Consider the following 14035-nt stretch of genomic DNA (forward strand, 5'->3'; position numbering starts at 1 on the left):
CAGAAATGGGCTTCACACATTGTACCCATGTCGGGAATCGAACCCGGGTCTTGGGCGTGACGAGCGGACGCTTTAACCACCAGGCTACCACCCCCGCCGCCCCGACACAATTTAGCGTGTAGATAATATAGTCATGTATCAGCGCGCAAAACCAAGGCCCCCGATGGCGATTCTTGGTTCCCAGCGACTAAATGGATCAGGTGGTCGGGCTCGGAGATTTGGTTCATTCCGTGTCATAATATCCCGACGTCAGGGACGATGCTCATAACATCAATCACTGGTTTGTCTGATTATCAGTCGATTATTTACAGGCCGCCGTCATATAGTTGGAATATAGCTGCATGAGGCGTTAAAAACATACAAACAAACATAAGCCACATGGGCCATAGCCATTAACATGGGCAACAGTGATAAATGCATCAATGCTGTTGTACTGTGAGTAACTACAGGGATTTGATGATGTCAAAGATAATACTTGTATCACCCTGACCCGTGTTAGCGGGCAGTTGTCTGATGCGATTGTTCAGAGCTATCTCGCTCACAACATAATATCTCGCCCCTCTTCTCTGTCAAGAGGCCCATTTAAGGTGACGGCAAATTATCAATCGAAACATGAGCCAATCTTTAACACGTAGAGTGCTGCACCCAGACTACGAGATGTACGGATCTATAAAGTATATTGGTATGTCTAATTCTGTACAGTCATAAACGTTTATTAAGATTTATAACAACCCTGATCAGGCCCCTATGCTTGTCACGAGGGAGGAGGTACATCACGTGATCAGTCTGTACCTTGATCTCAAAGCCCTGCCTGACACGACAGAGGGTAGAACGTAAGACCTTTCTTGCTCCCTTGAAGAATATGTATATTGTTAAATGTCTAAATTTATTCTAAGATTATATTTCTATGCATAGAAAATATTCTATTTGAGAAATTCTGCATAAAACTCTCTGAAAGAGGTCGTGCGCTCCAACTGTATGATGTGGAGGGAGTGTCGCGGATATCCTATATAGATGTGGTCAATGTTCGTTGTTTTATTATTCGTTAAACACAGGAGCATGAGCAACGCCCACAGAAAAACACGTAAATATGTATATATTTGTAGATAATAATATTTAGGGGGTGGGGGTGGGAGTTTCACGTAAGGTGGTATTAAGGGTGAGTTTCATTTAATGTGTGTATTTGGGGGGTTGGGGTGGGGGGTGGGGGTGGGGGATTGGGGGGTGGGGGGGATGGGCACTTCCATGTAAGGTGGTAAATCAGAATAATCCACTCATGTAGGATATGACTGAAACCATGCCAATACAACATCAAACTTTCACTTGCCAACTCATATATATCTTTAACCTAACATTGCCATGATCTCCTGTTTACAACAAGCTTCACGCACATAGACACTGAAGACTGTTTGATATATTTATGAATGTACTAAAATGTCCTTGTAGTTGTACATTGTGAGTGTCAGCCACGTCGAGGCACCAACCATTCCTTTGGGACATAAGGGTAGAGGAACTTGACCACCACGTGAACATGGCCAGTTCGGGTGTGGACCTGGGTAGTTCAGACGAGGGGGATCCTACAGTCCGTGGCAGTTCAGATCTACGCGAGGAGAAGCCTGGAGACTACACGGCAATGGCCAGGCCGACTGAGCATGGACCTGGCCCTGGAGACAACACGACCATTGCCAGGCCGACTGAGCATGGACCTAACCCTGGAGACAACACGGCCATTGCGAGGCCGACTGAGCGACAACTTGCCCCTGGAGACTACACGGAAATTGCTGAAGCAGGGAGTCAATCTTTCGTCTCCAGGCCAAGGCGTGGTATGTGTCCATATGTAATCATTCTTCATCCTGTATCTGTGTAAATAGGGCTTTAATTTGCTGCGCATGGGTGTAATGTTTTGTCTTGAATATTATGGCTTCGCTCAGCAACGTCACCCGTGTCCTACTCTTCATGCATTTCTTTACCAAATTTACTTGATAATTGCAGTAGACCATCTTTTCGAAGCAAGAGAGTTAACTGACTTTAAAAGTCCAGTATCACCCTTGCCGAACTATGCTGGAATTCCTGGGCTCGATCGTAGCGCCACCAGTTATGTCCCTTCTATGCCTTTCCTATGGACCAATCAGATTCCATCTCTCGTATCACATGCATTGAAATAGAAAGAAATCGACCGGACAGTTTATGAACCGGATTTCGATTCCGTTTCGGGATTGTGATTGGATTATGCGTAGATTTGTTTACTTATCATGCATTACTCCTTAATGCATATTACTGCTTGTTCTTGACAGAGAAAAGAGCTGTGAGAAGGTCTTTGTTTGAAGAAAATGTTCCAACTAACTGAGAGGCCAACCCTGTCACGCAGCGCCCACGTGACCAAAGGAAGTGACGTCACGGACCCTCACATTACTCTTGTCACTTGTTGAGTGAAGACCTGTTTTTCATCTGTAACTAGTCCAAACCCTAACTTGTTTGCTCCTTGAGTTATGTTTATTGTCTTGTGCATACGGTTGATAACATGTGCATAACACTTTTTGACACCTGCTGGCGTTATCTTTTAAGAAAACAATGTATAGTGCCAGGTGCCATCTTGAACATTTTACGTGTCCAGCGTTTATGAACTGGCTTGTGTTCTATGTTCTTCTTGCTTGGTACCCCACCATTGGCGTACCCTTGCAAGTATTTTGTCTTCGTTTTGTATGTTGTCTAAAGTTTGTCGTAAAAAATGTTTCATAAACCAACGCAGTGGGATAAACAAATTATAGCATACATAATCGGCCGGGGATGCATTGTGATTTTACACTGCTTCATTGCAGATATCATGCCCCTCCTACTCAAAGTGCCGGCGTAATATGTCGGCGTGGATTCCCCACCCTCTGTGCCTTAATTGTACATCTCAATGCCTCCTAGGTCATCTATGTAAAGACTGTCTCCTGCTTTCCCCCACAGCTTTTAGAAGGTACCCCCGTGTGTCCAGGAAACGGAGAATGCAACAGGCCTGGAAACACCGGCGCAAGATGTCTGACCTATCCGAGGATTCGCCCTCTACAAGATGGGCGGCAACATCCCAGCCTCCACTATTACCATTATGTCAGGCCCCATGGTCTCAGTCTCTATCCAGAGCACCATGACAACTACTACTGCCTCTATCTTTACGGCGGCAACCACCACCATGACTCCAGGCGTGGCGCTCTCATATCAAACGGCGCCTCTGCAGAAGCCTCTCCAAGCGCCTATACAGATGGCGCCTATCCAGCAAACAGCGCCTATACAGCGCCCTTGCCACCGCCTCGTCGGACGCCTATACATACGCCATCTCTATCATCGGGCATGAATGTCCCTTCTACCTCTCGTTAATCTCGGCTTACGTCTTCACGTGGGAGGGAGAGTCGGTCGTCTCGTTGGGATCCTCGATTTAGGAGCGCTCCAGTGGCTACCGTTCCGACTCCTCGGAGGGTGCCTTCGTCCCTTGTAATGACCACACCCCCACGGACGGCGACTCCGTCTTGGCGTGGACCAGGTTGCTGACTGGTTGGCTGATAGTCTTAGAGACAGTTGCTCCCTTTCCTGGCCTAGAGGTCGATAGCAAGCCATCCCTTCGCTCCCACCGGACCCGCTGATCAAGGACATGATCTCGGCCCTTGATGAGGACTTCAGCAAGTTCTCTCTTACTCCTTCTCTCAGGCCCCCACGCTATAAACGAGGCGACTACCCAGCTCACGCTCTCCAGGTCGTGGACCATGCTCATGCTTTAGAGTAGGATCTACACCGCATGACTGGGTCTAACGGCTCCACCTCAGTACGAGTTTCTGACAGTAAACTCGCCTACTTGGAGACCGTGGTTCGCCACACTCTCAAGCCTCTCTCACTGATGGCGTCGTCCTCCAGAGCCATTCTCAAGGACTCGTCGGAGGATAACCCTCCTACATATAACCGGTTCCAGATCCCCTGGCTTGGGCAGTCAACGCCTACAGCGCCCCTTGGGAAGGAGTATGCGTAACCTTAGCGCCACCTGTATTCCCTTCCAGGGTCGTCCAGAAGATCAGATTGACACAGAACCTCGATCTGATCTATGGTCACGCACTGGTGACTGGTGAGGGCTTGGTTTGTCAACCTCAGAGTGCTAGCCGATGCCAACTCACTGCCACTCCCAGATTGGCCAAATCTGCTGATCCACCCTCGCAACAGGCAGCCACACCCAGGACCAGAGAAGTTATGTCTTCACGTTCCGGATGATCGCCGCATGACGTGGGACCTGCTTGACAGGGTTGGCCTCTCAGCTAGTTAGAACACCTTCTCCAAGCAAAGACCTTCAACCAGCTCTTTTCTCTGTAAAAAAACACGCACTAATATTCATTAAGGAGTAATGCAGGATAAGTATAGAAATAGAAAAAAAAATCTCGGACTTTAGTAACTCCAGACGTGTTAGTCCATCCAAAATTTAACTCCATAATACCAGCCTAAGTCGGCAAAGGTGGAAACTGGTCTTGTACAGTCAGTTAACTCACTTGCCTTTGGAAGATGGCAGTAGACAACCCTGGTGTATTGGAGGCATGGATTCAACGCTTTTTATTGAGCAAACTTTAAGAGGCTAATGCTGGGATAATACTAGTATTCTAAACATTTAAAATATTTCAAATTTCATGAAATGTAAAAAAAAATTGCAAGGTCCTAGGATTAATAATTTAGGATTCTATGAGCTGTGAACCATGCCATGAACCAAAGTTTAATAGACCAGTATATAGGATAGCTACGCTATAAATCCTAAAGAACAATGAAGAATGAAGCGTATTTGAATACTTCTGCATTAAGTTACATCATATAATATTCCCACACTTGAAGGAACAGTGAATGGAATATATGACAGGGGCCTTGCAGTACTGATAAAATGTTTTTTGTTAAATGTTAAGTAGCATAATTGTGAAATGGCGGGTTATAAGAGATGACAAATCAGTGACCAAACAGATGAATGATACATTTATTAAAGAAAGTGAAGCTAGTTTATATTTTGTATTAAACTGTGGGGTTCGTTGTTGAACATCATCGTTGATTTGTTGCCAGGTGGTCCAGCCACGGGCATCATTGTTGCCAACTCGAAGTACGTCAACATCTCCACTGGGCAGATGGTACCGGGGACTGCCGGAGAAGGTGAGTAGATAAGTACAAGTTATGGGCCCACACCCACAGCCTCTTAACATTAGGGTAAGGGGTTAGGAGAAGGGGGAAAGGGAAGCTTAACAAATAAAAAAGGTCTTTCAAGCCAATGATCTAAATGTCAAACCCCCAAACCCCAAGGGCCCCGTGGGACTGTATCCCCAGCACCCTATTGCTAATCGTAGATGCAAACCCATGGGATATTTGGAACTGATGGAGAGTTCACGTCAGAACCGTTTGAGGTGCCTTGGTGGATCGTCGCGCATAATCCCAGGCACTGGATGACTTCATTATATACAGGCCTTCGTCATACAGCTGGAATATTGCTGAGTGCGGCATTGGACAATAAGCGCGCATACAAAGGGAATTGTCAAGGCATTTGTGCAGCCGTGGTGCACAGGGTAGATTAAATACCGTTTTTATTTTGGAAACAGAACAAACTAGTGAAAGACAGACAAAATACAATTCCTAAGTTATGAAATAAACATTTGATAAATTATCCAGATTCTGGCCAATTGTCGACAATTTCATGAACATCAACTGGGTCGCGTTGCTTAGGTACAGGGCTGTCCAGCGCTATATATCGCTGTGCTATATAATACCACGCTGTGGCACAGCGATGATGTGTGAAAGTCAGCAACTCTGGGAGGTGCTTATTAGCAGTGTTAAAAGGCAAAAATAAAAATTGCGGCCCCAAATATACCGTCGATCACGACAACAACAAACATTGGAGTGTGTCTCTCTCATGATAAAAAAAAGATTTAAAAAGGCAAAAGCTATGCTCTGTATGGTATTCTACTTCGTAACATACACATACGTCTACATGTCCAGATACAGCGGAAGGTAGCGCACTGTTGCACTTATCCAGGTTGTTGTCATGCTTCCATTTTTTGCGAACACCTGGGGTCATCACTGATTTTCGGGTATTCACTGGTATCACTGGTATTCTCTTGCATTGACGTTTTATGTTTAAACAAGGCAACCCGGGTATCATACATTTCGAGTAGACAGGACAGGGCGCCAGTTGGCATGAATTACGTCACAATCCAAGGAGGTAACTCTTGACTGATTATTGTGGAATGAAAGGTCTAATTAGCTGTACATAAGTTACCCATCTTAGCAACGTAGTTAGTATTAGTATACTTATATCCCTGTAGTTTACTTCCAATATATTCAGTATTCACATAGGACGTTGTTTCTTCACAGATACTCTCGAACTCCGCCTTATTGAAGCAAAGAAAGTGTTTGTTGAAACAGAAATCTACAGAACGATGAAGCAAAAAGTAAAGCAGTTTGGGAATGTGACCATCTATGGTGCCTCTGGAGAAGGGAAGACAACGATGGCTCTGATGTTGGGTTCACGTTATAGAAACCGAGGTTACCAGGTCGTGTTTGTGGACAGCATTGAGAAGTTTGACTTGGACAGCTGCCTCAGCTCTACATCAAGAGTATTTCTTATCATTGATGACATGTTTGGCCCTGTTGGCTTGTCCACTAATGTTCCACTGATTAAATCATTTCTAAACGATCTTATTCTCCATATAGACCAATGCAAACAGTCCCGTGAACAAATGCAGTCAGTTTTGCAAGATGGAAGTAAATCCAGTCATGATGACAAAAGAAACAGTCAAACAAAGGACATTCGTGTCATTTTCACATCAAAGTCATACAACTTCCATGACGGACGTGCACAACTGCACTTTAGTTGTTTCCCACTGTTTGAGGAACAAACAATTATGAATATAACTTTACATGATGTCCACTGTCTTTCCCCAGCAGAGAAACAGGAAATATACCAGAGACATAAGAGCATGCTAGATGAATGCTCCAGAGATTACCTACCTGAATACAGAGATTTGGAAACAGATTCGAAACTATTTGGATTTCCACTTATATGTAAATTTGCTTCTTTTTCAAAAAATGTCAGAAAGCTTTTCAAGGAACCCTTGTCTTATTTGAGGGAGGAACTCACTGGCATAATTACTTCTGAGAATGACAGATCTGCAGTGTTAGTCCTGATGTTATTGTGTGAAAACAGATTAAAATTGACAAAGTTAGAAAGCGAGGATGAGGACCAGGACTTGGATACGAAAGTCAAACATGTGATACGTCTCATGCCTACCGCTACACGCTCTGGGATGTGCCAAGCAGCAAGAAGTTTCCGAGGTACATACTTCACAAGAGGAGACACTGTAGGCTTTGCTCATTCTTCAATCTATGATGCCTGTGCCTGTGTCTTATATAATGTCAATCCAAGTTTTGTTTTGAAGCATTGCAGTGAAGACTTTCTGTACGAGCGTGTACAAAAAGGGACAGTTCAAGAAACAAAAGTTGATGAACATCTTCACTTGATTTCCGTTTCTGAAGAGTATCATGATCTTCTTACCACACGGCTTGCAAATTCTCTAAAGCAAGGACATTTTTCTAAGTCAGTAACACATCCAATTCTTAAGCAAGACAAACTAGTTGAACAACTTCTTGAAAGACTACACTTTGATGGGACGAAAAATGATTCCATAGACAATGCCTGGTTTCACCAAAGAGAAAACGGAAAATGTTTTTTGTATTGGGCTGTTCTTGGACATAATCCATATTTGGTTACAAATGTTGAGAACCAAACTGGAGAAGTGTTTACACAAGACGAGATCAGAGAGGGTATGGAAGGTTGTGCCCAAGCAAACAAACTGACATTACTACAATGGCTTCTCCCCAGGAGTGATGAGCATGACCGGATTAACAGACTGAACAGGCTCATGTTGTCAGCAGCACGAAATGGTAGTACTGAAACACTGTTGTATCTGCTGAATGAAGGAGCGAATCCCCATACTTGTGACCCGATGATGCAAAACATCTTCCATTTGGTAAGTAAATCACGACACGAAAACACACTTCGTGCACTGCTAAATGTATCGGTAAACAAACATGCTATAGACAGTGTTGATGATGATGGCCACACTCCTCTAATGATTGCAGCAGGAACAGGGTCAGGGGATTGCTTCCAGCAGCTAATGCCATTCTCAAATCTGGATGTCCTGGACACGTATGGAAATGGTGTTATTCACCTTGCTTGTAAAGGAGGAAGCATTGCTAGTGTTAGGGAACTGCTACCATCAATTTGTATCAACAAAAAAGGAAAGAATGGATGGACACCGATAATGGGTGCTGCTGTCTTCGGACACAAAAGCGTCTTTGACTTCCTGGAATCAGAGGGGGCGGACCTATCGCTGGTTGATACAGATGGTAATAGTTTACTTCATCTTACCTGTTTGGGAGGGAACATGACTATTGTTCAACATCTGCTGTCAGATTCTAACATCAACCAAAGGGGGATGGATGGGTGGACACCGATAATGGTTGCTGCTGTCAAAGGACACAAAAGCGTCTTTGACTTCCTGGAATCAAAGGGGGCGGACCTTTCGCTGTTTGATACAGGTGGTAATAGTTTACTTCATCTTACCTGTGTGGGAGGGAACATGACTATTATTCAACATCTGCTGTCAGATTCTAACATCAACCAAAGGGGGGTGAATGGGTGGACACCGATAATGGTTGCTGCTGTCTTCGGACACAAAAGCGTCTTTGACTTCCTGGAATCAAAGGGGGCGGACCTATCGCTGGTTGATACAGATGGTAATAGTTTACTTCATCTTACCTGTATGAGAGGGTACATGACTATTGTTCAACATCTGCTGTCAGATTCTAACATTAACCAAAGGGGGATGAATGGGTGGACACCGATAATGGTTGCTGCTGTCTTCGGACACAAAGGCGTCTTTGACTTCCTGGAATCAAAGGGGGCGGACCTATCGCTGGTTGATACAGATGGGGATAGTTTACTTCATCTTACCTGTGTGGGAGGGTACATGACTATTGTTCAACATCTGCTGTCAGATTCTAACATCAACCAAAGGGGAATGAAAGGACGGACACCGATAATGGTTGCTGCTGTCAAAGGACATAAAAGTGTGCTTGACTTCCTGGAATCAAAGGGGGCGGACCTATCGCTGTTTGATACAGATGGTAACAGTTTACTTCCTCTTACCTGTGCAGAAGGCAGCATGACTATTGTTCAACATCTGCTGTCAGAATCAAACATCAACCAAAGGGGAATGAATGGGTGGACACCGATAATGGCTGCAGCTGTCTTCGGACACAACAGCGTCTTTGACTTACTGGAATCAGAGGGGGCGGACCTATTGCTGGTTGATAGAGATGGGGATAGTTTACTTCATCTTGCCTGTCAGGAAGGCAACATGACTATTGTTCAACATCTGCTGTCTGATTCAAACATCAACCAAAGGGGAATGAAAGGACGGACACCGATTATGGTTGCTGCTTTCAAAGGACACAAAAGCGTGTTGGGCTTCCTGGAATCAGAGGGGGCGGACCTATCGCTGGTTGATACAGATGGTCACAGTTTACTTCATCTTGCTTGTGCGGGAGGCAACATGACTATTGTAAAACACCTGTTGTCAGATTCTAACATCAACCAAAGGGGGATGAATGGGTGGACACCGATAATGGTTGCTGCTGTCTTCGGACACAAAAGCGTCTTTGACTTCCTGGAATCAGAGGGAGCGGACTTATCGCTATTTGATACAACGGGTGATAGTTTACTTCATCTTGCCAGTGTGGGAGGCAACATGACTATTGTTCAACATCTGCTGTCAGATTCTAACATCAACCAGAGGGGGATGAAATGGCGGACACCGATAATGGTTGCTGCTGTCTTCGGACGCAACAGCGTATTTGACTTCCTGGAATCAGAGGGGGCGGACCTATCGCTGGTTGATACAGTTGGGAATAGTTTACTTCATCTTGCCTGTCAGGAAGGCAACATGACTGTTGTTCAACATCTGCTGTCAGATGCTAATATCAACCAAAGGGGAATGAATGGGTGGACACCGATAATGGGTGCAGCTGCCAAAGGACACAAAAACGTTTTTGACTTCCTGGAATCTAAGGGGGCGGACCTATTGCTGGCTGATACAACTGGTAACAGTTTACTTCATCTTGCCTGTTTGGGAGGGAACATGACTATTGTTCAACATCTGCTGTCAAAATCAAACATCAACCAAAGGGGAATGAATGGAATGACACCGATAATGGTTGCAGCTGTCAAATGACACGAAAGCGTGTTTGACTTCCTCGAATCAAAGGGGGCGAACCTATCGCTGGCTGATACATCTGGTAACAGTTTACTTCATCTTGCCTGTTTGGGAGGGAACATGACTATTGTTCAACATCTGCTGTCCGATTCTAACATCAACCAAAGGGGAATGAAAGGACTGACACCGATAATGGTCGCTGCTGTCAAAGGACACAACCTCGTGTTTAACTTCCTGGAATCAGCGGGGGCGGACCTATCGCTGGTTGATACAGTTGGGAATAGTTTACTTCATCTTGCCTGTCAGGAAGGCAACATGACTGTTGTTCAACATCTGCTGTCAGATGCTAATATCAACCAAAGGGGAATGAATGGGTGGACACCGATAATGGGTGCAGCTGCCAAAGGACACAAAAACGTGTTCGACTTCCTGGAATCAAAGGGGGCGGACCTATCGCTGGCTGATACAACTGGTAACAGTTTACTTCATCTTGCCTGTTTGGGAGGGAACATGACTATTGTTCAACATCTGCTGTCAGAATCAAACATCAACCAAAGGGGAATGAATGGAATGACACCGATAATGGTTGCAGCTGTCAAAGGACACGAAAGCGTGTTTGACTTCCTCGAATCAAAGGGGGCGGACCTATCGCTGGCTGATACAACTGGTAACAGTTTACTTAATCTTGCCTGTTGGGGAGGCAACATGACTATTGTTCAACATCTGCTGCCCGATTCTAACATCAACCAAAGAGGAAGGAATGGATCGACACCGATAATGGTTGCTGCTGTCTTCGGACACAAAAGCGTGTTTGACTTCCTGGAATCAGAGGGGGCGGACCTATCGCTGGCTGATACAACTGGTAACAGTTTACTTCATCTTACCTGTGTGGGAGGGAACATGACTATTGTTCAACATCTGCTGTCAGATTCTAATATCAACCAGAGGGGAATGAATGGGTGCACACCGATAATGGTTGCAGCTGTCAATGGACACAAAAGCGTGTTTGACTTCCTGGAATCAGAGGGAGCGGACCTATCGCTGGTTGATACGGATGACAACAGTTTACTTAATCTTTGCTGTGCAGAAGGCAACATGACTATTGTTCAACATCTGCTGTCAGAATCTAACATCAACCAACGGGGAATGAAAGGACGGACACCGATTATGGTTGCTGCTTTCAAAGGACACAACCTCGTGTTTAACTTCCTGGAACCAGAGGGGGCGGACCTATCGCTGGTTGATACAGATGGTAACAGTTTACTTCATCTTGCCTGTGTGGGAGGCAACATGACTATTGTTCAACATCTGCTGCTGTCAGATTCTAACATTAACCAAAGGGGAATGAATGGATGGACACCGATTATGTTTGCTGCTTTCCAAGGACACAAAAGTGTGCTTGACTTCTTGGAATCAGAGGGGGCGGACCTATCGCTGGTTGATACAGATGGTAACAGTTTACTTCATTTTGCCTGTGCTGGAGGCAACATGACTATTGTTCAACATATGTTGTCAGATAAACTATAGAGTTGTCCCGGTGGGTCGCCCCAATGCAGTCACAGGAACGTATACAAGTCTCCAACGTATACAAGCTGTATGGTATCACCTGGATAGTGTACTGTGAGTAGTCCTCGAATTCGCCCCTATGCAGTGTTATCAACAAACAACAACAGAAATAATATGAAGATTGGGTAACATTCATTCTTTCAAATGCTAACATCAGGATTAAATATGGATAGAAACTTTTGAAAAAGGTTCAACTTCATAAAAAATATTCTAGTACCAGTATACTTTTCTGTACTAGATGTATAGCATTGTGTACTAGATGTGTACTAGATGCATACCATTGTGCACTAAATGTATACCATTGTGTACTACATGTATACCACTCTGTACTTGATGTATAGCATTGTGTGCTAGATATATACCACTGTGTCCTAGATGTATAGCATTGTGTAGTTGATGTATACCATTGTGTACTAGATGCATACCATTGTGTACCTAATATATACAGTTGTGTACTAGAATTATACCACTGTGTACTTGATGTAAACCATTGTGTAATTGTTGTATATAACTGTGTACTAGATGTATACCATTATGTACTAGATATATACCATTGTGTACTAGATGTATTGCTCTGTGTACTAGATGTAGACCAATGTGTAGTAGATGCATACCGTTGTGTACTAGATGTATAGCATTGTGTACAAGATGTATACCATTGTGTACTAGATTTTAACCATTGTGTTCTAGATGTAAATCATTGTCTACTAGATGTATACCACTGTGTACTAGATGTATACCTATGTGTATTAGATGTATTCCATTGTGTACTAAATGTATACCATTGTGTGTTAGGTTTAAACCATTGTGTTCTACATATAAACCATTGTGTACTAGATGTGTACCATTGTGTACTAGATTTATACCATTGTGTACTAGATGTAAACCATTGTGTCCTAGATGTAAATCATTGTGTACTAGAGTTGCGCCACTGTTTACTAGATGTAAACCATTGTGTACTAGATGTATACCATTGTGTACAAGATGTATACATTTGTGTAATTAATGTATACGTCTGTGTACTAGATGTAAACCATTGTGTTCTAGATGTGTACAACTGTGTACTAGATGTATGCTATTGTGTAATTGATTTATACCATTGTGTACTAGATGTAAACCATTTTGTTCTAGATTTAAATCAGTGTGTACTAGAGTTGTACCACTGTGTACTAGATGTAAACCATTGTCTAGTAGATGTATACCATTGCGTACAAGATGTATACATTTGTGTAATTAATGTATACCTCTGTGTACTGGATGTAAACCATTGTGTTCTAGATGTGTACCACTGTGTACTATATGTATACTACTGTGTACTAGATGTATGCCACTGTATACTAGATGTATACCACTGTGTACTAGATGTATGTCACTTTGTACTATATGTATGCCACTGTGTACTAGATGTATGCCACTGTGTAGTAGATGGATACCATTGTGTACTAACTGCATGCCATTGTGTACTAGATCTATACGATCGTGTACTAGATGTAAACCACTGTGTACTAGATGTATGCCACTGTGTACTATAAGTATACCAATGTGTACTAGATGTATGCCACTGTGTACTAGATACATACTATTTTGTACTATATATATGCCACTGTGTACTAGATGTATGCCACTCTGTACTAGATGTATACCATTGTGTACTAGATGTATGCCACTGTGTACTAGATATATACCACTGTGTACTAGATGTATGCCACTGTGTACTGGATGTATGCCACTGTGTACTAGATGTATACCACTGTGTACTAGATGTATACCATTGTGTACTAAATGTATACCACTGTGTACTAGATGTATACCACTGTGCACTAGATGTATGTCACTTTGTACTAGATGTATACCACCGTGTACTAAATGTATACCACTGTGTACTAGATGTATACCACTGTGTACTAGATGTATGTCACTTTGTACTAGATAGATACTATTGTGTACTAGATGTATACCACTGTGTACTAGATGTATGCCACTCTGTACTAGATGTATACCACCGTGTACTAAATGTATACCACTGTGTACTAGATGTATACCACTGTGTACTAGATGTATGTCACTTTGTACTAGATAGATACTATTGTGTACTAGATGTATACCATTGTGTACTAGATGTATGCCACTGTGTACTAGATATATACCACTGTGTACTAGATGTAAGCCACTGTGTACTAGATGTATGCCACTGTGTACTTGAT

General features: G+C 43.5%; 1 protein-coding gene across 1 annotated transcript in view; it reads left to right on the forward strand.

The window, feature by feature from the left end:
• The window catches only part of LOC124148073, a 29285-nt gene extending 17386 nt beyond the window's left edge, over positions 1-11899 (forward strand). Inside the window, exons 5-6 of the mRNA XM_048391571.1 lie at positions 8464-10265; positions 10317-11899. Of these exons, the coding sequence (XP_048247528.1) occupies positions 8464-10265; positions 10317-11792 (3278 nt within the window). The 3' untranslated portion in view covers positions 11793-11899. The remainder of the gene's footprint in view (positions 1-8463; positions 10266-10316) is intronic.
• The last annotated feature ends 2136 nt before the right edge of the window (positions 11900-14035 follow it).

This window comes from Haliotis rufescens, unplaced genomic scaffold (assembly GCF_023055435.1).
Source record: "Haliotis rufescens isolate VD_foot unplaced genomic scaffold, xgHalRufe1.0.p SCAF_10, whole genome shotgun sequence".
Classification (NCBI taxonomy): Eukaryota; Metazoa; Mollusca; class Gastropoda; order Lepetellida; family Haliotidae; genus Haliotis; species Haliotis rufescens.